The sequence below is a fragment of the Physeter macrocephalus genome, chromosome 9 (assembly GCF_002837175.3).
Source record: "Physeter macrocephalus isolate SW-GA chromosome 9, ASM283717v5, whole genome shotgun sequence".
NCBI classification, from domain to species: domain Eukaryota; kingdom Metazoa; phylum Chordata; class Mammalia; order Artiodactyla; family Physeteridae; genus Physeter; species Physeter macrocephalus.
The window spans coordinates 77,719,151-77,745,866 of NC_041222.1; the positions used below are offsets into that span (position 1 = coordinate 77,719,151).

The 26,716-nt window shown below is 36.3% G+C and overlaps 2 protein-coding genes across 4 annotated transcripts in view; one reads left to right on the top strand and one right to left on the bottom strand.

Moving 5' to 3' along the window:
* The window catches only part of NAA35 (N-alpha-acetyltransferase 35, NatC auxiliary subunit), a 109,586-nt gene extending 83,051 nt beyond the window's left edge, over window positions 1-26,535 (top strand). For both annotated transcript variants that reach the window (XM_028494103.2, XM_024132917.3), the window contains exons 15-23: window positions 4,749-4,815; window positions 6,224-6,322; window positions 6,933-7,111; window positions 10,435-10,571; window positions 12,098-12,165; window positions 14,656-14,796; window positions 15,406-15,528; window positions 18,319-18,399; window positions 19,249-26,535. In XM_028494103.2, coding sequence (XP_028349904.1) covers window positions 4,749-4,815; window positions 6,224-6,322; window positions 6,933-7,111; window positions 10,435-10,571; window positions 12,098-12,165; window positions 14,656-14,796; window positions 15,406-15,528; window positions 18,319-18,399; window positions 19,249-19,308 — 955 coding nt within the window. In that variant the 3' untranslated portion in view covers window positions 19,309-26,535. The remainder of the gene's footprint in view (window positions 1-4,748; window positions 4,816-6,223; window positions 6,323-6,932; window positions 7,112-10,434; window positions 10,572-12,097; window positions 12,166-14,655; window positions 14,797-15,405; window positions 15,529-18,318; window positions 18,400-19,248) is intronic.
* GOLM1 (golgi membrane protein 1) overlaps window positions 1-26,716 on the bottom strand; it is a 117,813-nt gene that overhangs the window by 31,533 nt on the left and 59,564 nt on the right. The window contains exon 9 of one of the 2 annotated variants that reach the window (XM_028494104.2): window positions 25,224-26,061. The exons of the other annotated variant lie outside the window; for it this stretch is intronic. Coding sequence (XP_028349905.1) covers window positions 26,006-26,061 — 56 coding nt within the window. The 3' untranslated portion in view covers window positions 25,224-26,005. Of the gene's footprint in view, window positions 1-25,223; window positions 26,062-26,716 lie in introns of those variants that run through there. 2 annotated transcript variants of the gene reach the window in all.

Sequence of the window (26,716 nt, forward strand, 5' to 3'; positions counted from 1 at the left end):
GTTAAAGATTTGATGAAAGTTCATAATAATGCAATTGACAAGGAAATTTAGTTATTTCTGAGATATTCATATAAAAGTAATAACTAGAATTATGACTTATAACATTATACCAGAACATATAAGATTTTTAGAAATTTCATGTAATGTCTGAAACATTTATATTAACATATTTCCTTCCATACAAATAACCCAAAGAAAGTTTAGTATTAGTTGTTTGTTTGTTTTTTTATGCTGCAGGTTCTTATTAGTCATCAGTTTTATACACATCAGTGTATACATGTCAGTCCCAATCGCCCAATTCAGCACACCACCATCCCCACCCCACCGCGGTTTTTCCCCCTTGGTGTCCACACGTTTGTTCTCTACATCTGTGTCTCAACTTCTGCCCTGCAAACCGGTTCATCTGTACCATTTTTCTAGGTTCCACATAGAAAACAAACGATATTTGTTTTTCTCTTTCTGACTTACTTCACTCTGCATGACAGTCTCTAGGTGCATCCACATCTCAACAAATGACTCAATTTCGTTCCTTTTTATGGCTGAGTAATATTCCATTGTATATATGTACCACAACTTCTTTATCCATTTGTCTGTGCCCATTGACGTTTATTAAGTGGTTTACTTTTTTCAGAAAATTTGTAGTAACTCTTTGTATATTATGAGAGGTTAATCCTTTATCTGTGATAGGCATTGCAGATTTATTTTTTTCCTTAATCTTTTGTCACATCAAAATGTGAAAAATGCTATTTGAATTTTGATACAGATTACACTGAATCTGTAGATCACTTTAAGTAGTATGGACATTTTAACAATATTCTTCCAATCCGTGTGCCTGGAATATCTTTCCATTTATTTGTATCTTCAGTGTCTTTCATTAATGTCTTACAATTTTCAGTGTACAGATCTTTCACTTGGTTAAATTTATTCCTAGGTATTTTATTCTGTTTGATGCTATTGTAAATGGGATTGTTTTCTTAGTTTCTCTTTCTGATAGTTCAGTGTGACAGTTTTTTACATTGAGTTTGTATCCTACAACTTTACTGAATTCATTTATTAGTTCTAACAGTTTTGGTGGAATCTTTAGGGTTTTCAGTACATGATACCCTGCAATCTGCATATAGCAATCATTAAAAATTATTTTTAAATTTCTGTGATTAAATATATCATATATTCAGATGTATGAACTGACAGACACCTGTACCACCATCCATTTTAAGCAAAGTTTTTATTTTGCTTTTATAAATTCCATTACTGGTAAGGAAATTGATAAAATTTTATAAATACTATATATTATTAATATGAATTAATAAATTTTATTAATTCCCTTATTTAATAAATATAATAAATTAGTATCTACTATTGCCGGACACCTTTCTGGGTTCTGGAGAAAAGGACACTTCTGCTGACAAAGAGCTTGCCTTGCAGTGAGAGAGACTAAATAGTAGACAAATGCATAATGTCAGGTCATAGTACTGTATAGAAAGATAAGGTAAGATAAGATGGTTCTCTTAGACGGGAGGCCTCTTGGAAGTGGTGATACATGTAAATAAACAGAGTGAGCTATGCAAAATCAGGGGATGAACTGAGTGAGCTATGCAAAATCAGGGGATGAAGCTTCCTGACAGTAAGTAATAACTGAAAGGTCTCAAGAGTAGGGCTGAGCTTAGGTATCAAGGAGTGGGCTAATTTTAATGAATTTATTCTTAAAAGATATTAAGGACTCAAATAGCTTTTGTTTATATGGGTCCTGTTTATTGATACCTACTATTTTAGAAATTAAAACAATACTTTAAAAATATTTATTCTTTTTGGGCTTCCCTGGTGGCGCAGTGGTTGCGCGTCCGCCTGCCAATGCAGGGGAACCGGGTTCGCGCCCCGCTTTGGGAGGATCCCACATGCCGCGGAGCGGCTGGGCCCGTGGGCCATGGCCGCTGAGCCTGCGCGTCCGGAGCCTGTGCTCCGCAACGGGAGAGACCACAACAGAGGGAGGCCCGCATACCACCAAAAAAAAAAAAAAAAAAGTAAATCTATTACATGTTAATATACATACATAACATTCATAAATTGCATATTAACATAAGTAACTTTTTTATGGAAAATAACTTTTTAAGAAAAATTAGTAAGAAAAGTGGAATTGTTTTACCTTTTTGCAAATCTCTTTCATGTCTGTCTTAGTAGAAGATAGCTGGATTATTTTAACCTGCTTCTACTTTCAATCTGTTATAATATTACACACCATGTAGCCTCTGAAAAAGCCAACTGTACACTTGTGAGAGAATGAGTGCAAAAGGCAAATAACATCTTAATGTTATTATGAAAATAGTTTTGACCTTGTGTTCTCTCCGAAAGCATCTCAAGGGCTACCCCTACCATCACCACCAGGTGAACCTAGGGCACATTTTGAGAACTGCTGACTGTAATTTCAAATCCTCCTCCCTCACCCCATCCTTTCTCTTACTTTGGTCCTAGAGGTAACCGCTACGTTACAGTTTCCGTGTTTCCCTTTTATGAATGCTTGTATACTTTACCCAAATATATGTGTCCATAAATAATATCAGTTTATGTTTTTAAACTTTGCATAAATTTTGTCACACTATATATATATCCTTTTGCCACATGATTTTTTCCTTCAACATTAGCGTTTTGAAATTGACCAAGTTTATCCAGCAAATTTATTTTATTCGTTAAAATCTGTCCTTTAACTGTACTGCAGTTTATTTTGCTTTTGTCTACAATTGGATATTTACCTTGTTTCTAATTTATCACTGTTGAAATCAGTGCTGTAGTGAACATCTTTGAATTATGTCTCCTTTTGCACATAGACTGTATACTTAAAAATATAATTGCCAATCATAGGCATGTGCATCTTCAGCTCTACTAATTTTGCCATATTGTTTTCCAAAATAATTGAACCAATTTGTATGCCAGCCAACAGTGTATAAGGATTCCAATTTCCCCATAGTCTAGGCATTATCAGACTTTTCAATTTTTGACAATATGACATATATGAAATAGTGTCTGCATCCTCTTAATTTGCATTTTGTCTTTTCTATTTAACGATCTTTAACACTTAGATTCCACATTGTCACACTTATCATTATCCATTTAGATTTAACTACAGTTTGATCCTCATTACTTGCAGATTCTGTATTTGTTAATTTGCCTACTTGCTAAAATGTATTTGTTAACCCTCAAATCAATATTCACTCTGCTCTTGCTGTATTCATGGACATGTGCAGAGTGGCAAAATATTCAGGTCGCCCAACGCTGAGGTCAAACAAGGCAGCTCTGTCTTCTTGTGCCTTATACTGTAAACTCTATTAGATACCCCTGTTTTTGTGCTTTTTGTTGGTGATTTTGTAGTTTAATGGCCTCCAAGTGTAGTGATGTGCTGTCGTGTTCCTGGCACAAGAAGGCTGTGGTGTGCCTTACAGAGAGATTATATGTGTGTTAGATAAGGTTTGCTCAGGTGTGAGTTCATTGCTAATCAGTTAACACTGTACGTTACGTATAGTGTCTTTAAAAAGAAATACACGTAACCCAAGGTTGTACATTGATCAGTTGATTAAAATGTTGGGACCAGAGGCTGGCAGGAACCTAACCCTGTATTTTACCCTAGCAGCAGTGTTTCAGTATTCTCTGTTCAGAGTCCACAGCAAGTTTATAGACCATAACTATCACAAATACCAAGAATCAACTGTGTATATAGGAGAGTTCATTGCATGGTAGCCTATAGATGTTATCCTGCTGTTTTAAAAATTCCAGTGTTACAGATGTTACAATGTTTTTTTCCTTTGTGAGTGACTTGACACTTTCTCCTGGAGGACTGTAGAGTTTCTCTTTATTTTAGGAGTTCAAGAGTTTTACCAGAATGTTCATGTGTGATTTTCAACTGTTCCTATCTGGAAATCAGTCATTAAAGCCTCAAGTCTTCAAATCAGATCATTTTTCCTATTTTATTATTTATTTAATTATTGCCTCACCTTCATCTGTTTCTTTTTCTGTTTTTTTTTAAAGAGCTCCTTATATACTCTATCTTGTAGATTTTTCCGTATTCCTCATGACATTTATCTCTTACTTTTGCTGTGTTGTAAGAAAGTTATTCCCTAGATCTTCAAGGCTACTATGAGCATCTTTCACCTACTAAATTTTTTAATTTGAAAATCCTAATTTTCAGATCCAGAAAGTCTTTTTTTTAAGGGCTTTATTTTTGTCATCTTAAGTAATTTTCTTACTTTGGGCCTTCCAGCCCAAAGTAAGTGGCCTTCCACTTCCGTTTTGCTGCCACCTGTTCCAGGTGTCCTGCCTTTTCTTTCTCCTGGCTGCTGCATGCTCTGTCATTATCTGTTGCATGACCATGACTCTGTTTATCTTTGAGGTTCTGGTCAGATTGCTCAGTTATGGCAAACACTTAGGAGTAGCAAGTTGTCATCTCCTTTCAGTGCACCAGGAAAAGTGTTTACTTTTTCCCATCTCCTTAGGTGCAAAGGCTACTGTCAGTCCCACCTCAGGCAAAGAAAAAAAAAAAATCTTTCCAACTATTCAGCCCTGTATTTCCTCCAGGGCCAGGCAGGTAGCAGATCCTCCCAGACTGTAATGTTAGCAGTCTTCAACTTAGTAATGTATTTGGTTCCATTTTCTCATTTTCCACTTTCCCTATGTGTTGGTAGCACCTACAATAATCACCACTTCTATTTGTAGGCCAAATAGTTTAATTTTAATAACAAGAATATTATATTATCTTACAGGTGCTGCCTATATAATAATCACCAGGCTAAGGACTGTATTGATTCCTTTGTTACTCACTGTGTTCGGGTAAGAACTACAATTTGGATCGTTATGTGGACACTTAAAAATCGTGGTGTGCAGTATCTTCAGTAGCATTAATTTGTGGTATTTTTTCATCTGACATTTCTTATTCATCTTCCCTGAAATTCGTAGGAAATTTCTGTCTCTTCTTACACTCAAGTGGATAGCTTCATAACCTGTAGTCTTCCTGGAAGGTTGTTAGATACTGAGGGCACCTTTTGATGCCCTTTCACTGTAACCCGTGGGGACCACAGAAACAGAATAAGCTGTGACCACCATCTGGGAAGAAGGGAGTTCACTTTTTTTTTTTAAATGGACACAAAAACTTTATTTATTTTTGACCTTATAAACAAAGAGTATGGGTAACATCCCCAGGCACTTATTTTTGTACTGCCTTAATGAGAACAGGATTATAGTAAAATTAAAATTATCACTTTTAGATGAGAGCATGAACTTTTTTCAAATCTCAAATAATTTGGAAAAATAAAAACCTTGTAGGTGATTAAATTAATTATAAATCATTCTTATTTAATTATAAGCTCTTTATAGACAGCTCTTTCTTGCCTAATTCAAGTTACTAAATATATATGTGTGTGTGTGTGTGTTTGTGTGTGTGTATATATATATATAGAGAGAGAGATAGATCTATCTATCTGTATAGATATAAAGGCAGCATGGTTTGATGAAAGGAAAACCAATAAAAGACCAGATTTTATTTTTATTACTAACATGGTTATTAGGCAGATCACTTTACTTTTCTGTAAACTTCTCAATCTTTAAAAAGTGAAATGTTAATACTGCCTCTATACCTCTTATCGGCTACTTATCAATTAAATGAGATAATACCTGTCAAAGTATGCAAATGTAAAACATTATTATCCTTAAAGAATCTTAAAATCCATACTTCTTAAATTAGAACAAACTTCTAATCTTGTCTGTTGTCTGATTCATGAAATGTTATAATATTTTATATGAGAATACTGTGTAGATAATAATAGGAATAAAGAACCTTAGTCAGGGTTTGTAGGTATTAGCCATTATCTAATTATTAGGCGTTCTGGTATATTTAAAGTAGCAGAGAAGTGTCAGCCTTGAACATTGGCTTTTGGCTTGACATAAGCAAAAAAGAGACGGTCCTCTTTAATTTGTGGGAAAATATCTAAAGATTGAAGGAAGATATTTTTGCCATATGAAAACAAGTTTCATAAACAGCCACTCCTCTGGCTATTGATAAATTCCAGTATTGAGTTTCTTAAAAAGAAACACCTATGTAAAAAGTATGCATAGCATGATTCTTATATACATTTTTTTCCCTTAAACAGGATTTTGAAAACTTGTTAACTTTTGAATGTTAATTTTCTTTAGTATAAGCATATTTCATATTGACGGTTAACAAATTGTTTGTGTATTGCAGCCATTCTGTAGTCTCATTCAGATCCATGGACATAACAGGGCTCGACAAAGAGATAAGCTTGGTCATATTCTTGAGGAATTTGCCACATTGCAGGATGAGGTAAGAGCCAACAAGTTGCCCTCCCTTCCAAAATTAAGCAATTCATATACCATGACCAGATTTTTAAAAACAATTCTTTGGAACAATAATTTGGCTATTTAATTTTTCAATATGGTGAATTTCCTTTTGACTTAAAATGTAACAGTTATGTATACCATAGAAAGGGTTTACAGAACAAAACAAAACAATAATCCAAACCTTGAAACATCTTAAATCATTTTTTTTGATAATTGGGATGAATTGTAAAATATGTGTAGACCTGTAGTTATAATTAGAGCAAGTTTACGTTATAATAAAAATGTATTAATCTTCAAGTAAATTTGTGAGCAGAACCATATTAATAATATAACTAAAGATATGAAGTCAGTTATTTTACTTTTGTACTATAAAACGGGTATCTTTTAAATTTAGGAAATGTTTAGATAAATGTTATGCTTTGAGAAATGAGAAGTTTGAATGTAGACCTAACCAAAGGTACATTTGAAAGTATGAATTCTTGAGGTGGTGAGATTTACATTTTCTGCTCATGTGCTATTTTTAGCTGTATGTTTTTGTAATTCTCTCATTACCTTAAAAAGAAAGTTAATGTTATGATGTTTTGTTGTGATAGGCAGAGAAGGTTGATGCAGCCCTTCACACTATGCTGTTGAAACAGGAGCCCCAAAGGCAACATTTGGCCTGTTTAGGTACCTGGGTCCTTTACCATAACCTTCGAATTATGATACAGTATCTTCTAAGTGGCTTTGAATTGGAACTCTACAGCATGCACGAGTACTATTACATATATTGGTAAGAGAACGATTGGAGTTAAAATTGGTTGTGGGTGGGATACATAACATCTGAGAGAGTATCTGTAGAGTGTAACTTTAGGGTACTTTTTTATTTACTGTATTTGAAATTTAGTTGTGGGACAATTGAAAAATAGAGCTAGATCATCTTAAACATCTTAAGTGTCATAACAATGTACAAATATATTTGTTCTAGCCATTGTAATATTTATTTAAAATTTACTAATAAAAGTGGCTTCAAAGTAAATGGATTAAGTGACGAGCTTTTGTCTGTTTCCAAAGAGAAAAATTAACATACATTTTGCACTGACTTCAGTGATGCTATGTACTAGCTGTGGAATGTACTTAACTGAATTAAAGTTTCAAAATTTGAACCAGATCTTTCTTCTGAGAAGAAATTATGGCTAAGATTATCATTGGGAGTATAACTTGCAAACTATGGCCCTGAGGATTTGTCTCAGGAGCTTTGAAGGAGTTGGTAAGTGGTGATCTTCAGCAGAGTAGTTCTTTGCTTTCAGTTGGAGATGAGATAAACCTAGTAAGAGGATGCTTGAGAATATTTTAGGCGTGAAAAAGCTGTCACAGAAATAAGAAAATTGAGAGCTAATGAATTCAGTTATCTTGCATCTTTTTCTTAGTCTAGTAAAGTATGGTAATTTAGTTCTGGTAATTTTAAAATAGTAATGACCTATTATTGCCCATCACAGACAGCTAAGTTTAACATATTAGATCTTAATATATCTAAGATATATGTAATATAACTAATTAGATCTTAGTTCATCTTTTAAATTCATATTTAAATTATTTAACTTGGTATTTAAGATAGTGTATATTCCCTGGAGTCACTGCTGGTGGAGGCAGGAAAGTAATTATTTTCTACGCTGTTAACATGGTTTTGTGGTCATGGCTGCTAGAGCTCTTAACAGGTAATTCTTGGTTATGAAAAACAGATAACTCTTACCAACAGGTGTTGTTATAGCTACTTGGGATTTATTTTATTATTAATTCATACTAGACACCCCTATTCAAACGAGGCATTTTATAGGGGAACATGCTCAAGTATTGTGGTTTGAGGCAGCTAATTGGAAGCTTTTGTGCTCTTGATTTCTCAAGATACAATTTTTATATGTTTTTTTGCACAATGGATTGGCAAATGATATTCAGATAAATACTCCATTAGAAATTTCCCTGAATACTTGAGCAGATTCATTTCTTCTCTTGTTAACAAAAGAAATTTTAGTTCTGCTTGTAAGTACCCTTCTAGTCTACTTTCATGTTAGTTTTAACTGCTTTTTAGTTTCAGAATTACAGATTGGGCTCCAATATTTTCACAGGGTATACATTGTTGTTGTTCTTCATGAATGTGATTCCTAAAGCATGTGGACCCTTTTAAAATCAGTAGAAAACAGTGATTCTTAAATTTAGCATGCATCATAATCACTTGGAAAGCAACTTGCTGGGGCTTTGTTCCTAGAGTTCCTGGTTTACTAGGTCTAGGGTAGGACCCACCGAATCATTTGCATTTCTAACTGCTTTCCTGGTAAGACTGCTGCTGGTCCTGAGATCACAATTGAGAATTGGTATAGAATATTAGCACACCGACTCTCCTTAGATACAATTGTGTATTAATTTTTATAAAGCACTTAATAAAAGCTCATTGAAATATCTGATATTTGAAAGGAAAGTCCTGAATTGTGCCAGCTATCCTCTTTACTCGTCTGTCCTTCGGTTAGATAGTTAAAAGGTAAAAGGTATCATTAGTTCCCTATAGAAATCTTCTCAGGACTTCCCTGGGTGGTCTAGTGGTTAAGACTCTGTGCTTCCATTGCAGGGGGCACTGCCTTCGATCCCCTGGTCGGGGAACTAAGGTCCCACATGCTGCATGGCACAGCAGGAAAAAAAAAAAAAAGAAGAAAAAAGTCTTCTCATTGAGTTAAGAGAGGTTACAAACCCTCATTTTGTAGTGTGATGGGGGAAAAAATTCATTTGTATCCTATAAAAGTATACTATATTGAATGCTTTTCTTAAATTAATTGCCAGGAATGATTTTCTCTCCATGTGAAATTATGTACTTTTAAAAAAAAAAAAAAAAAAAAAAATATATATATATATATATATATATACTGGTTTGCTGTCACTGCCAGGAAGCGTAGTGCTCAGTTTAGCTTTAAGATACAGTACCTAAGTCATTCCAGGTGTATCTTTTCATTTGTTTTTTTGTTTTTTTCCCATGCCACATGACTTACAGGATCTTAGTCCCTGACCAGGGATTGAACCTGGGCCACTGCGGTGAATGCGCCAGGTCCTAACCATTGGACTGCCAGGGAATTCCCTTGTTCTGCTTTAAGATGTTCTTTTTTTATGTTTTATTTTTGTATGTGTTTTAATATTGTAACCTGCCTTATAACTGTTAGAAAAATTGGGGGAATAGGTGTCATACACTCATACTTGATTATAATAAAATAAATCTTTGATTTTCATTAATGTAGTAGTGGTCCTTAAATTTTATTTAAAGAGTATATATTCATATCCTAGATTTAAACTGCTTTTCTGGCTTAAGAGAAAGTATTGTTTGTTAGTTTAAACTTATGAAAATTTAGTATCTGGTGGAATAATCTGTATCACATTTCCTTATTGAGTAAACTCAAGTAAATTATATGCTTGCATGTTTATAATTTTTTATTTTTTCTGTATTTGTTTCCTTTTGTAACTAATAACAGAACAAGACATTTACTTAATAGGTTTAGGAGAAATGTGACCTATATTGATATAGTAAAAACAATTTAATGGCCATTCATTTGATTTACATATATATACATAATTATCAAGAAATCTCTTTAATTGAAGTATAGTTGATTTACAATATTGTGTTAGTTTCTGGTGTACAGCAAAATGATTCAGTACTTTTGCAGATTCTATTCCATTATAGGTTATTACAAGATAATGAGTATAATTCCCTGTGCTATGCAGTAAATCCTTGTTGCGTATCTTACTTTATATATAGTAGTTTGTATCTGTTAATCCCATGCCACTAATTTGTCCCTCCCCACCAGAAATCTTTGGAAAAGTTGTAAAACTCATATCATTGTAGGAAATTAAACAAAATTTTCCATATTGTGTGGCAACAAGTAAGGGAAGGTTAATCATTTGTAGTGCCCATTTCTTGTAGATCTAATCTATCAATTATCTAATTGAATAATTTTGTTTTTGAAAAAAACTTTTAAAGCATTATAAAAAATATCTCTTTATTAATACTAGTACTTGCATTGACCAAGCTATCTCATTTAGACATCTGCCATTAACTAACATTTTCTTTCCATTAAGGTATCTCTCTGAATTCCTTTATGCATGGTTGATGTCAACATTAAGTCGTGCCGATGGCTCTCAGATGGCAGAGGAAAGGATAATGGAAGAGCAGCAGAAAGGCCGTAGCAGTAAAAAAACAAAAAAAAAGAAGAAAGGTAAAAAAAAAAAAAAAAGGTGCTGTGAATTTTTTTTGAATTTTATTTATTTTTATACAGCAGGTCCTTATTAGTTATCTATTTTATATATATTGGTGTATATATGTCAATCCCAATCTCCCAGTTCATCCCACCACCACCACCCCCGTTTGTCCCCTTGGTGTCCATATGTTCTCTACATCTGTGTCTCTGTTTCTGCCTTGCAAACCAGTTCATCTTTACCATTTTTCTAGATTCCATAAATATGTGTTAATATATGATATTTGTTTTTCTCTTTCTGACTTACTTCACTCTGTATGACAGTCTCTAGGTCCATCCACTTCTCTACAAATGACCCAATTTTGTTCCTTTTTATGGCTGAGTAGTATTCCATTGTATACATGTACCACATCTTCTTTATCCATTCATCTGTCGATGGGCATTTAGGTTGCAGTTCAAGATGGTTCCCTTTTCTCCACACCCTCTCCAGCATTTGTTGTTTGTAGATTTTCTGATGATGCCCGTTCTAACCGGTGTGAGGTGATACCTCATTGTAGTTTTGATTTGCATTTCTCTAATAATTAGTGATGTTGAGCAGCTTATCATGTGCCTCTTGGCCATCTGTATGTCTTCTTTGGAGAAATGTCTATTTAGGTCTTCTGCCCATTTTTTGACTGGGTTGTTTCTTTTTTTAATATTGAGCTGCATGAGACTGTGAATTATTTTTAAACTTAAGAAATAAGTAACATTGGAGTGAGCTACCTGTGCATTTTAATGGGTGAATTAGTCACTATATTTTAATTCTCGCCCATCTTCTCTTCAGAAGGTATAAGGGTAGAAAACTGCGTCACAATATTGGTACAAACCTTTTGGTTCCTTTTCTTGCTTTTCTTTTACTACTTTGCTATTTCATGTGTCAAAGGACCTTAGGACAAGAAGAAGTAGCCACATGGAATAAGATAGGTTAAGGAACAAGACAGCAGGAGACTTTTGATACTCTTTTGACAGAAGGCTGATAGCTCAGGAAGGAAGGAAATCTGGAGTTGTGCTGTTACAGTCAGCACAGAAAGATGATCACAGAGCACTTCGGCATACTGCCCAAGGACCATGAGGAGAAAGAAATGTTTCAAAGAGACTCCCCTGTTAATCACTCATGGGAGGGTACATACAGACTACAGTTGTTACAAAATAGTGCTTTGTGTTCCCTTCAGATTTCAACACTTTGGGTGGGTCATTAAATGACTTGTATCCATGGCTTTCCTATGAAAGAAGTCCCTGTATTGTGACTTGAGAAGAAATTACAATTAATTCATACTAAAATCTTATGGTATTAACTATTTGGGAACACAGTTATTGTTTAAACTTTCTGCTATATTTTATTATTTGTAGATTTGGGCCATAAAATAAAATTTAGTCTGTAGGAACAAACTTTGAAATTTTAATTCAGTAAACAAGGTAGAAAGAAGGTTTTTTTAAATTTAGATTTCTCCTGCAGTAATGCAAGAGGAGGAGGGAAAGAGTTTGGATGATTTTCTTTCTAATTACAGTTCGCCCATTGAGCCGAGAGATCACAATGAGCCAGGCATATCAGAATATGTGTGCTGGAATGTTCAAAGTAAGTTGCTGCATTGCTATTACATTGTTTAATTATTGGGTTGGCCAAAAGGTTCGTTCATTTTTTTCTGTAAGATGGCTCTGGTAGCACTTAGTTGTCTTTAACTTCATTCAAAACAATTTTGTTAGATTGTATGTGACAGCTGTCATATTCAGTGTGCATTTTAAAAAAGACATCAAAATTGGTGAATTTTTGTGTAGCCATTTTAATATTGAAATGGAAGAAAAGCAACATTTTCAGCATATTATGCTTTATTATTTCAAGAAAGGTAAAAACACAATCGAAACGCAAAAAAAGATTTGTGCCAGTGTATGGTGAAGGTGCTGTGACTGATCGAACATGTCAAAAGTGGTTTGCGAAGTTTTGTGCTGGAGATTTCTCGCTGGACGATGCTCCATGGTTGTGTAGACCAGTTGGAGTTGATAGCAATCAAATTGAGACATTAATTGAGAACAATCAACGTTATACCACGCGGGAGATAGCCAACATACTCAAAAAAAGACATCAAAATTGGTGAATTTTTGTGTAGCCATTTTAATATTGAAATGGAAGAAAAGCAACATTTTCAGCATATTATGCTTTATTATTTCAAGAAAGGTAAAAACACAATCGAAACGCAAAAAAAGATTTGTGCCAGTGTATGGTGAAGGTGCTGTGACTGATCGAACATGTCAAAAGTGGTTTGCGAAGTTTTGTGCTGGAGATTTCTCGCTGGACGATGCTCCATGGTTGTGTAGACCAGTTGGAGTTGATAGCAATCAAATTGAGACATTAATTGAGAACAATCAACGTTATACCACGCGGGAGATAGCCAACATACTCAAAATAACCAAATCAAGCACTGAAAATCATTTGTACCAGCTTGGTTATATGAATCGCTTTGATGTTTGGGTTCCACATAAGTTTAGCGAAAAAAAACCTTGACCGTATTTGTGCATGCGATTCACTACTTAAACGTAATGAAAACGTTCCGTTTTTAAAACAAATGGTGACGGACAGTGAAAGGTGGATACTGTACAATAATGTGGAACGGAAGAGATTGTGGGGCAAGTGAAATGAACCACCACCAACCACACCAAAGGCTGGTCTTCATCCAAAGAAGGTGATGTTGTGTATTTGGTGGGATTGGAAGGGAGATCTCTATTATGAGCTCCTTTGGGAAAACCAAACGATTAATTTCAACAAGTACTGCTCCCAGTTAGACCAACTGAAAGCGGCACTCAATGAAAAGCATGCAGAATTCATCAACAGAAAACACATCATCTTCCATAAGGATAACGCAAGACTGCATGTTTCTTTGATGATCAGGCAAAAACTGTTAAAGCTTGGCTGGGAAGTTCTGATTCATCCACCGTATTCACCAGACATTGCACCTTCGGATTTCTATTTATTTAGGTCTTTACAAAATTCTCTTAATGGAAAAAATTTCAATTCCCTGGAAGACTGTGAAAGGCACCTGGAACAGTTCTTTGCTCAAAAAGATAAAAAGTTTTGGGAAGATGGAATTATGAAGTTGCCTGAAAAATGCAGAAGGTAGTGGAACAAAAAGGGTGAATATGTTGTTCAGTGTAGTTCTTGGTGAAAATGAAAAATGTGTCTTTTATTTTTTCTTGAAAACCGAAGGCACTTTTTGGCCAACCCAATAAAATGAACCCTCTTCTGTGATTCTTTCCAGGTTCTGATTTCACCTTTATTTTTACTATCTGCTTGAAAATTACTTTTTTTCCAAGTCTAATGGTTTATATTAATTTGTTTAATAAATATTGAACCCTTGTCATGTGTCAGATATCTTGTACTGGCTACATTGCAGCATACCAGGTCTAATCAGATGTGATCCTTGTGTCACGTGCCTAGTTAATGACAGGCCAGGTGACATATATGTGGCATAGGTACTAAGAGAAGGAAGAGTTTACTTCTGATTGATGATCAGGAAAGGTTTCTTAGAAGAGGTGGGGTCTGGAATTTTTTTAGAAGTGTATTAGGAATGGGGCAAGCTCCACAGTAAATGGCTTAAGCAATGCAGCCATTTTCAGGAGTTAGTAAGTCTTAAGTTGTGCTTGGCAGTTCAAGAAATGATTTAAGGCAACTTATATTAAAATACATAAAACAGAATATGGACTTCTGTTTGAAAAACAGGACCAATGCTTTTCTTATAAAAATTATATTCTACTTTTTCTTCAGGAGCTTTTACTTGAAGGTTTCAAAGCAATTAGAAAAGCATTAGGAAGAATAATGTGCATGTGGCATCATTTCACTAGGAAAATTAGTAATATATTAGACACTGGAACTTGAACATTTTTTGTATAAAAGGTGGCTCAGGATATCAAAATGAATACTAAAGCCAGTTTTTCTCTTCCTGTTTCTGATTTCTGAGCCTTTTTTAAATTAACTATGTGTAAATAGCTGTTTCTTATTTTCTATTCTGTATTAATGAGGATGTTCACATTTTCCTATTAATACCATCTGTTTTTCTCTCTTTTTTTACTGTAGACCATGGTAGCATTTGACATGGATGGCAAAGTACGAAAACCCAAGTTTGAGCTCGATAGTGAACAAGTTCGATATGAGCACAGATTTGCTCCATTCAACAGTGTAATGACACCACCGCCAGTGCACTATCTGCAGTTCAAGGTGAACCTGCTCCTTAAAATAATTGTAAAATAGTTAAGTCTTAGACCTCCTTGGAGATGGGCTGTTCGTACCTAGCCATTTTGTTAAAATAGTCAAGTCAAACTATTATTGGATCAATGGGATAAAGTGATAAAATAGCAGTTTTAAATAGTAGGGAAATTATTTGACTTTGGATATACTCATGACATTAACAGTTATTTAAATATGAGAATAATATGAGGTGTGGTATATGAAGGTTGAAAATTGAATAGGAAAAAAATAGGGACATGCCAAGTGTTTGCTTTAGTGTCTGTATGTGAATGGATAATCAATGTAGAATTCTTTAATTAAAAAAAGGTATTTTAGGGCTTCCCTGGTGGCGCAGTGGTTGAGAGTCCGCCTGCCGATGCAGGGGACACGGGTTTGTGCCCTGGTCCGGGAAGATCCCACATGCCGCGGGGCGGCTAGGCCCGTGAGCCATGGCCGCTGAGCCTGCGCGTCCGGAGCCTGTGCTCCGCAACGGGAGAGGCCACAACAGTGAGAGGCCCATGTACCGCCAAAAAAAAAAACGGTATTTTAGAGTTTTTTCATATTAAGCATGTTTTAAATAACAGTATTTCTTTTTTTTAGGAAATGTCTGACCTCAATAAATATAGCCCTCCTCCTCAGTCTCCAGAACTGTATGTGGCAGCTAGTAAGCACTTTCAGCAGGCAAAAATGATATTGGAAAATATCCCAAACCCAGACCATGAGGTAAGACTGCAGTTACAGTAATTCTAGAGGAAAAGCTTGGCAGGAAGTACCTATCTTACTACTGGATGACAGTTTAATTATAAAATGAACCTTACAGTATTAATAAATGAAGCCTGTCATGTTTCTGCTAAGGATTTCAAATAGCTTTGCTAGCCTAACCTTGTCAGACTTAAAATTATTTGATGAAAGAAGTGATGTAAATATCTCCTTTGTGTACATTTAGAAATCAATGCAAAGAGAAATGAAGACTTAGAACCATAAAGTAAGCAGAAAGAATAGAAATAAGATCCAGATTGATCCACAGTTCAGTTAAGATTAAAAATTTTTAATTTATAGTTTACTGTATTAAAACATAATTATATAAATCTTAAGTCTAAAAAATGATCTGGTCAATTATCACAGGAAGTAAAAACAGCTGTATTCCACTTGACCATTTAAAATAAAGACTGTTGTTTTTGAAGACTATTTTGAGTATCATTCTACAGAGTTCAGAACTTGTAAAATATAAAATACTGTTTCAGCCTTTTGTTAGTTTCATAATTTATACCTAATTTTATTGAAATGCGTTTATTCTGTAAATGAGAGTTACCTGTAACACACAGACCATTTTGTGAAGTATATCTTGGTACAGCCTCCATGGAAGCGTATTTTAGCAATCTGTTAAAAATCACATGTCCTTAAGCCCAGAAATTCTGCTTCTTGGGATTTATCTTATAGATACATGTGCACATGTGGGAAATGATGAATATACAAGAGTATTTATTACAGCAGGATTTGTAATACTAAAAAAATGAGGAAACTTTAGTGTCCATCAGAGGAAACTGTTAAATGATTTTTCATCATGCAGTAGAGTACCGTGCAGCCCTAAGAAGGACAAGGAAGATATTTATTTACTGTAATAGAATGTTCTTCAGAATATAAGAAGTTTAAAAAGCAAGCTTAAAATCTGTATGTATAGTATGCTGCCATTTCAGTCAAGGGGAAGAAAGGAAGACTACATGTATGTGTGCCAATATTATATGAATATAACATATCTCTGGAAAGATACATAAGAATTAATAACAGTGTTTGCTTCTTAGGAGGGTTGCTAAGTGCCTCAGGGAAGGAGGGGTAGGAGAGAGAGGACTTTTTAAAAAAATCATATATAGTCACGTAATGAAAGAAAATAAAAGGGGGGAGTGTAAAAATTAGAGGAAGGTGCCTGTAATAGATGGAATATATCTGTTAGTGGACTTCATTTATTTAACTCAACAAATATTGTTGAGTGCCTACTATGCCTAAGCACTCTGGTAGGTTCCAGCAGGGAAAAAAACACAGAAATCTGGGCCCTCCTGTGGGCAGGGGAGGCAAGCAGTAAATAAATAAGTAAGTTATATAGTGTATTAGAAGATCATAAGTACTATGAAGAAAAATCAAGCTGGGAAAAGGGATGGTGAATGCTACAAGGAGGCATGTGGAGGGGATTAGACATTTTTAAATAAGTTGGCTGCTGAGCAAGTCCTGGAAGAAGGTGAAGAAGCAAGTCACGTGGCCCTCGGGATGGAGCCTTCTAGGCAGGGGGATCCACCATGTGTAAAGGTGCAGAGGGAGGAGTGTGCCCTGTTGTATTTGAGGAACCAGCCAAGGGCTTTGTGTTGGAGTGAGGTGAACAAGGGGCTGAGCTGTTGGAGAGTTTTGAGCAGAGATGTGACCAGATCTGATTTTTGTTCTAAAGGATCACTCTGGCCACTGTGCTGAAAATAGACTGTGGTGGGACCAAGGGTGGAAGCAGGGGAGCCAGTTAGAGGCCATAGCTATGATGCAGTTGAAAGGTGGTGGTGCCAGTGGATCAGAAGTGATTGCGTCCTCTGTGAGTTTTAAGGCCTAGCCAGTGGGATTGATTGATGGTGATGGATTGGATGTGGGGTAAGAAAAAGAGTCAAGGATGGTTTTGAGGTTTTTGGCCTGAGCACCACCAGGGTGGACTGAGTCACGTAGGGAAGACTGCAGGCTGGAGCATGGGGGAGGCAGGGCTGGGAAGGTCAGGAGCTCAGTTTTGGACATGGCTTTTGGATGTCCAAATGGAGTAGTCATGTAGGTAAGTGGATGTGTGATCTGGAGCTGAGGAGAAGCAGTTCCTGAACTCGTGGTGACGTGTCAAGTGAGGTCACTAAGAAGAGGGCAATGGGAACTTGTTTTCCTTCAGGTTGCCCCTTACTTCCTCTTAAGTGAGTATTCCATTCCATTGTTATTCATGTGTTCAGGAGAGGCCTTTTAGACAAATGGTTGTCAGAAGTAACAGTTAACACTTAAAGGACACTTATTACCTGCCAGGTGTCGGTCTCAGCTCATAATATGTATTAACTCACTTAATCCTCAGAACAAATCTTTGTGGGATAGGTAAATTATTATCCCTATTTTTACAGATGAAGAAACTAAGGAACAGAGAGGTTAGAAAACTTCCAGAGGTTTCATAGCTAGCAAGTGGCAAAGCTGGAATTTGAAAACCGACAGCTTAACTCCAGAGTCCATGCCCCGAACACTATATTATATTGTCTTTGTAGGACTTTGCAGTGTAATGTTCTTTTGTTTTAATGAAAATGAGATACAGTAGCCCTTTCAAGTTTTCATGGTTGACTACTAGAGTTCTGTGTTACCAAAAGACGTATGATGGTGTTCATGTTTTTAAATTGCCTTTATTTTAATAAAATATCAACACTCACATCGTGCCAGTTTCCTATTAATCTATAAATCAATATATTTTGACTATGAATTTTATGTTTTGATAGCTTAATGTTGCTCATTGTTTAGGTCAATAGAATTTTAAAGGTTGCCAAACCCAACTTTGTGGTTGTGAAGTTATTGGCAGGAGGACACAAAAAAGAATCTAAGGTAAGTATATTGTAGGGAAAATAAGTGGTCTTAATTTATAGTAAAACTTCATTTTTTTTTCAGTAAGATGAATAAATATTACAAAAAAGTCAAAATGCTCATAAAAACTATTCTAAAAGAGATTCAGTGGCAGAAAATAAATTAGACCTTGCCGTTTTTCCTTGAAACTTAAAGATTTTGTTGACTTAAAATCTCTGAAGTCTTCGCTTCCATGTAAATTACTGAATGACTTAAGGTAATAAAAGAAAATGTGTGTAATCAAATTTATGGGAGAGTTATTTAAAAAGTCATCTGCCTTTAGAAAAGTGAATGCTTCAATAATTAGAGACTTTAATGGCTCAGGACATGGAAGATTCTGTAAGCTTCCGTTGGTAATGCTGTTGTATCATTAGTGCTGTATCAACATTTGGTGCAGAAGTAAGAGGCCAACCACCGAGGCATTTTGGGTGGCATTTGCCCATTATATACATACGTCTGTTTGTTTACTCCCATTGCTTTTCTATGATCTCGCTTCCTTATCTCCTGCTTTGCTTTAGCAGTGATTCATTTCATTGCTCAGGAGCATCAGCGACCCTGGAACTAAAAAAAAAATTGCTGGCCCATGACCTTTTCCTGTAATTTAAGTCCATTTCCTTTGTTAACTGTTCTCTGAAGTTAGAAAACAGCTGCTCAGCATGTTTTCTAATGACCTTCATAAATCCAGAGATAAGCTACATCATTTTCTTTTAAATCTCTTTTGTGCTGCCTTGTCTCTAAAAACATGAGAAACTCTAAAATTATAATAGTCTTTATTTTGTTTACTGTCTGAATATGTATAAGATACATTAATTGACTTTGTTTTCTTTACAGGTTCCTCCTGAATTTGATTTCTCTGCTCACAAATATTTTCCTGTTGTGAAACTTGTTTGAAAGAGAGACTGAAAAGGTGACCAAAGAGGTGGAGTCTACTTTCAGATTCTACTCTTAGAGGATCTATCCATCAGTCTTACATGAAGTGACATGGATTTCTTGGGTAACAACCCATTATAAGGAATACTTTTAATTTGACAGCCTTACATGACGTGAATGAAAACTGCTGTTTTAAAGTGGTTTATTATGTTCCATGGATGAAACTGGTCTTATTGAATGCATTGATGAACATTATATGGTTTTATTACAGATTTACTCAGAAATCATTTTTTATGAATGATTGAGTGAAAATAGTGTTTGTAAAGGTTAATAAATTTCTTGACAAAAAAATGCACTACTGGAGATGAAAAACAATAGCACTTTGTTGATACATGTTAAGAATTGAAGGTGTTTATTACTCTTAATGTTTGAGTAGTTCAAATTATCCAAAAGAAGTTTCAAATTAAGGGATTTTTTTAAACACATGGGATTTGGGCAAAATACATTTAAAAGGGATTTGGGGGGGCCTCCTAGCTATATAGGGAGACTAAATTACATGGGGATTGTGATTTTATGTGTCATGGTATCTTAAATTATATACCTGTCAGAATATAGATTTTTTTTTAATCCTTCAACTGTTACTTCTGGCACTTTTAAAAGATTACACATCATGTTTGCTAGTGACATTATTCAAAAGATAAGACTGTATAGATTTGTTCATTTTTAGAGTTAGGTTTCAACACGGCATACTCCTTTTTGTTTACTACTTCACAGTTTAACCCATCAGACCTTTTCAATCAGGGTCTTTCCAGCATCCCCTGGCTTTGAAAATTGATTTAAATCACCTATACCTACAAATGCCCAGTGCCAGTGGCTTCACCCTTCTTCCTTTGCTGTCAATTCCTCTCCCTGTCTCTGCTCTGCTGTTCTGTGTCAAGCTGCCATGGCCTCTGGGGGCCTTTCCTTCTCCTCCACAGGAAGCAATACTATTAGCAGAATGAGCTACCCTGTGCCTAACTTAAATTGACTTTTGGCTTGGCTTAAGATTAGCAACCATTTTATATTTGCTCTGTGGTTTCTGAGTTTCAAATATCCTAATTCTTATTTGACACCTTTCTTGCAAATGTGATTATTGAAACTTTATTTCTGGAAATATTTGCAAGCAGCTAACCTGAGCAAATCTTGCCCGCTATAGAGTAAGAACTTTCCTGACCCCCTCCTTCACGGCTGTTAAAGTAGACTGATGACATGTGTCATCCAGGAACAGCCAGTAGGCATCCTGAAATCTCAGAATCCAGAAGTCTTTAAAAACAAAGTAGGCTGTACAGTAGAAACTTGAGCTATGAAGAGATAAAGAATATACCCTGTTGTTAGCTATTTGGTTAGTGTTTTGAGAAGGAACACTGTTTCTGGCTGGTAATTTCTGAACACTTCAAACAAAAAAGACAAAGAAATGGTAGAAAAGAGGCAGTAGAAGAAAGAATCAAAAGAAAATGCACGGAGGATAAAAAACAGCAAGATTTTGCAAACTGCCAAGAAGAGCCTGAGGCAAGCTAGAAGAATGCGGGTCAGGGCCACCAGGGACTGTTGGATTAAGAGAGCACTCTGGCATTTTTTAAATGATGTCTAATTAGGTCAGCTAACGTAAATGAAAGTTACTGAGCAAGTGTTCTGCCTAATTAGAGAGCATCTAAGGCTGTTTTTTCAGGAGTGGGTCTTCTTAAGAGCAGAGTGTTCCTAAGTTTTAACTGCAGGTTTCTAATTAGAAAAGCTGAAAGTTACATTTTTTAGAACTTTTAAAATATCTGCCATTCGAGGTGCTAAAAAAAATGATGGGGGAAAAGACCACCTCTCCCCTCACAGATCTAACCACCTTAAGAATGCAGAAAAGCAGACGGGTCTTTATCCTGGGGAAACGCAGTATGCTGGTGTAGGAGAACCACCTCACATAAAAGATTTATGGAGAAAGTCTCCATCTCATCTGGGTCCCAAAGGTTAATGAAGAGGCATTAGCTGGTAAAGGGGTCCTAGACAGGGACACAGATGTTCACAAGCCTGAGAAGGTGGCAGTTTGACTAAAGTATAGAGCGGGACAAGGGACTGGAGGGATGAGCTTGAGAAGTAAGGGGAGAACCTGGGAAGCCAGGTGAATGAATTTGACCGTGATGTTGGTGGATACCACTGAAAGGTTTGATTCGGGGAAACAACAGGATCAAATCAGATCTGCTTGCTCAAGACTGCTGGTTCAAAAGGGGACAAGGCTGTAGGCAGGGAAGCTCTTTAGGTGAGAGGAAATAATGATGGTTGGTCTTAATTAAGGTAGTGGCAGAGGGAATAGAGGAAAAGTGAATAAATCAAAAGCTAAAAGAGGTACAGGACTTGGTAATGATTGGGTGAGTCTGTGGGAATCAAGGGTGATGATTCGTAGGTTTTATGGCTTTGATAACTAGATGGAGTGGTGCCATTTGCTTATATAGGCAAAATAGGAGACGAGGTTTGGGGATAAAGATTTTTAGATGTTGCGATGTCTTTTTTTTTTTTTTTTTCTTTTTTTTGGCCGCTTGGCTTGCGATATTTTAGTTCCCCAACCAGGGGTTAAACCCAGGCCCCCCAGCAGTGGAAGCGTGGAGTCCTAACCACTGGACCACCAGGGAATTCCCTGTTGAGATGTCGTTGAAAGACATCCTAGTGAAGACAGCAAGTAGTCTGGTGCGGAGCTGAAAGGTACATTCTTGGGTAGACATGAACTGGGGACTAAGTGGCTGCAAAGATGTAAACTAAAGCCTGGACTGGGGGTTGCAATTGCTCAGGGAGCCTGTAGAAGAGCCTGAGATTGGTCCCAAGGAATAGAGTTGGGACAGCCAAGTTCTAAGAGTGGGCTAGGGAACGGGGGTGCGGGGAGCAGGTAGATGAAACATAAGTGAGCACATTAAAATCATGCCATGCCACCTTCTGGCAAAGTTTTTATGTCACTATTTTCATAAGACTCTGAAACATTCTCTAAAACATTACCTCAGTTATTGGTCAAAGAGCACCCTGTTTCGAAAAGTTTAGGAGAGTTCTGCTCTGGCGATGCAAAAGCATGCAAAGGAGATTTAGCCAGAAAATAAACAATGCAGGGCCACATACAACTGAAAAGCCTAAGATAAGGACCAACATGGGCCCACTGGATCTGACAAAGGTTGCTGGCGACAAGAGGGAGACCTTTCTTGAAGAGGTGGGGCAGAATCTGGAGAGTAAGCTGAGGTGTGAGTGAGTGGGGTGAAGTAACGGAGACAGAGTCATTGCGAAGAACTGATTTCCCCCCAGTCATCCCTGTTCTTGGAGGAGCTGGTATGATTGTAAAAGATCCCCTATTCTCTGGTTAATGATATATAGTCTTCACCCACTGACGCCCAATTTGGCCACTTCATTTCTGCCCTCTTCCCTTGGCTTCTCAAGCTGCAGCTCTGTTGCTTTTCCTTTGACCAGCAAGCCTCTTCTCTTGGATAGCTTCCCTTTATCCTTCGAGTTTCAGCTGAAGTGTGACATCTTCAGAGAAGGCGTCTCCATCTCCTGGTTTAGGCCAAACCCTTAAAGTGCTTAGCATTTTCAGTTGTAATTTAAATAGTTAATTGTTTCTGTCTTCCCAGCTATAGTATAAACTTGAGAAAAAGGCCTTCATTCATTGTTCCAGAACCTGCTCACTCAATTAATGGGGTGTGGATCTTTTAAAAATGTAAAAGACATCCTGGAGGCAATTTGTTGGAAAACTGAATAGAGGAGGTAAAACAAGGCCTCTGGGGCTCCCTTTAATAGCAGAGACACTTGATGGTGAGAACACAGGACACTAAGAGTGCAGAGGAATTTGGAAATAGGAACTTGGAGGTGGCAAGTTGGGAGTCTGGTAGCTTTACCCCTAAACAGTTTGCTTCCAGTGAAGTGAAGCTGCATTCACTTACACTATAAGATTTTTTTCTGTAGTCCTCTGCTAACAAACATTATTGCCTTCTATTCCTTCTATTTAAAAAGAGAACGTATCAGCTTTTCCAGGATCACATAAAGTGTTAGTTATTTATGTAAAACTCTGAATTTCTAAACTACTGCAAAGATAGATAAAGATAAAATACCTGCAACCTCCTGTTTAGAATTCAAACATTAAGCCAAGTTTAAAGGAAAGTGTGGTGCTTTGTTTTGACCACAGATGTGTTATCTATCTATCTATCTATCTATCTGTTGACTTCCCGAATAACTTCTGAATGAACCCATCTCAAAAAACGAGAGCAAGGACGTTATTATACCAAGATATCCTTCACAGGGAAAAAACTGGCAGTTGTAGACTGCTGGTTAAGGTCACAGAACTACTCTTTTAAATGATGCTCAGATGTTAAATGTTGATAATGCAGCAGCTTTTTTGGACTGAGTTAAAACAGTCAGGTGAAGGTTTGATTTCTGGATAAAGGCAGACATGTTACATTATACTGGAGGTTCCATTGCATTTCACTACAGCTTTAAGGGAGAGAAAGTAGTAAAAAGCAAGCTCTAACAAACACCAGGAGCTCTTCCACAAAGACTCCGGCTTACCTCTTAATAAGACTTGAGTTTTTATCCTAATTAATTCCCATGTGTTTATTAACATTCATTCTAAAAAAGCATTTGTTCATCTAAATCTGTTTATAAAGGTGCTAAAAGGCAAAACACTGATCAGTCACAATCATTTACTTGGACTTTAAATAGTCAAATATTTACCAAGCCACTTCCACAGTATTAGAATCTCTGTAGGGGTATGAAGTGTAAGCCTATGTCACTTGACTCAGGATTTTTGTTCTAGTTTAGAACATTTCTTTTTAAGATTTTTTTTTTTCGATGTGGACCGTTTTTAAAGTCTTTCTTTATTGAATTTGTTACAATACTGCTTCTGTTTTATGTTTTGGTTTTTTGACTGCGAGGCATGTGGGATCTTAGCTCCCTGACCAGGGAATGAACCCGCACCCCCTAAATTGGAAGGCAAAGTCTTAACCACTGGACCAGCAGGGAAGTCCCTAGAACATTTAATTCTAAGGAGTAAGGATAAAAAATAGGCATTTGTCCTTGGTTAGGGTCCTAGTTTATAAAAATGTCACCTTAAGTTTATATATAGTAGTTTACAGATGAGAATATTTCAAGTCATGTAACTTTCCCAGAGATGTGTTTCACAGGCGCACCAACAAGGATAGAAGCATTTTAGTTTAGTATTTTTGTTTCTTTGTTTTTTTTTAAGTGCATGGCAAGATAACTACTTCTGCGTAATCCTTCAGTGTATACATTACCAGAATTTTACAAACCAGCTGTTACGGAACAGTGGCTTAGTTAGTACACTTTAAGAAAGTGTTGCCCTCTGAGCTGAAATAGTACACAAACATACAAACATTTAAATACACGAGATAAACCATTTCCCCAACTTCCTAACACTAATGAACATTTTCAGTCTAAGCTAACTATGTGAAAAAATATTAATATAACCCACAGTTAATGGGAACTTTAAAATGTATATATTTGTTTTCAAACTTATTTCAAAGACAAGTGTTAGAAGTTGGTTGAGTGTCCTATAAACTATCATTTACTATTTATAATAATCTTTTAGGCTAAAATACATAGTGGGAATAGACCAATTCCCCCTGGACCTTAAAGGACCCTGAAATCACAATTCTCTTACACCATTCCAAGTTCTACTATGAATAGATAGCCACCTATTACCAATTAAAACAATCAGGCTAGTTATCAATCTAGTTACTTAATGACAGCATACTGACTTAAAAGATAATGGTTTATTTCTCAAATTCTATCACACAAAGGTATACTATGTGTGGTGATTAGATAATTCATGAAATCTAATCCAAAATTGCTTAGGGAATCTTCATCTGCAGTCCTACCTGCAGGAAAAAAGATCAAATGAATCATCACTCCTGTCTGCTCACCATCTTATAGAGGAGGGTTGTGAATCAAATAGTTTATACCTATTAAAAATTGGACTACCTGCTGGTTTAATTTGGGATGAACCCAAAAGACCAAGGTTGGGGGTCTGATATCTATTTGATGCTTATTACACAGGTTTTGTTTGTTTTTTAAATAACTGTGACACCTCTAGATTATTCCTTGGAAGGAGGTGTCTGTGATCCCAAGGGAAGTCAATAGTAATAAAGCATGACTGCTTGAAGAAATAGCTAAAGCACACACCTCCTGAACAAATGGCCTTTTGGTGCCCCTGTACAGGAGATGAAATGATTTTTTAAATTTACAATGACTGACATCTCATTCCACAAAAGGTTGAATTAATAAGGCAAACCACCATGCTTAATCCACAGTTTACAAGCTGATTCCTTAGGGATCCAACAGGGGATGAAGGGAAAACTGAAAGCAGTTTTAAAAGTTGAACTAACAGTATTTTATTTCTCAGCAACTCTAGGCACACTGATTAAACATGAGATGAATAAAGGCTAAGCAAGAGAGAATATCAACCCTAAGACTAAGACACAGAGGGAGGCTGGACAAGGACTTAGATAAGTATCTTATAAAGCTACTTTCATACCCTTCTTCAGTTGCCTTTTCTGGGTAGAAAGTTTAATCTTAGTGATTAGGTAGGAGAATATCACACAGCATTCGAGTTGGAGATCTTAACCTGAATGCAAACCAGGACCTGCCCTCAGTGACTGCCAGTGGCACCCGGAGTCCACAGCTGGCCGGACGCAGGCACTCCAGCTCACGGGCTGCTGGCCTGGAGAAGCTTCAGAACTCCTCCAGGCCCCAGTTTCTTCTCTGTAAACAAGGGAGTTAGTTATGTCCGATGACCTGAGGCCCCTGCATCTCAAATCCCATGACTCAAAATGTATTTTAATAAGCATCACTACCCACCTACCCCTTAGAGAGCCTCACTAAAGGTCATTAGTGTGAATTTGCCAGTCATTCACAAGCCCAGCAAGAGCTTATTTACCTTAAAATATTAAGAACCAACTCAAGTCAAACCTGACATCACCTATTAATGTAAATTATGATTAGTTGTTTTCATTAACTTTTGATTTTTAAATCAGTTTTGTGATAGTCCTTTACCACATGCTAAATGTAAACTGACATAAACAACTATTGCATTTCTCTTGACTTTCTAATCTTTCCAAATTTGTAATGATGTATATATATATATCCTTCAACATCAACTTTCTCTTTTTTCCTTCTAGTAGTGAAGTAGGCAGTTCTCCCCACAGTACTGTGCTGCCCTCACTGTTCTGCTGCAGGCAGCCAGGGTCAGCTCTGCTTTGGCCCCTGCTGTGTCAAAAAGTCTAATCCACAAAAGTCTAAGGACTTGTTACATAAGATTTTGCTTTGCCCACACATATTAAGCAAAGCAAGTATACATCACAAGTATTCAAATTACAAGTCACTTAAAAGCATTTTGTACATTAATGACAAGGGTTAT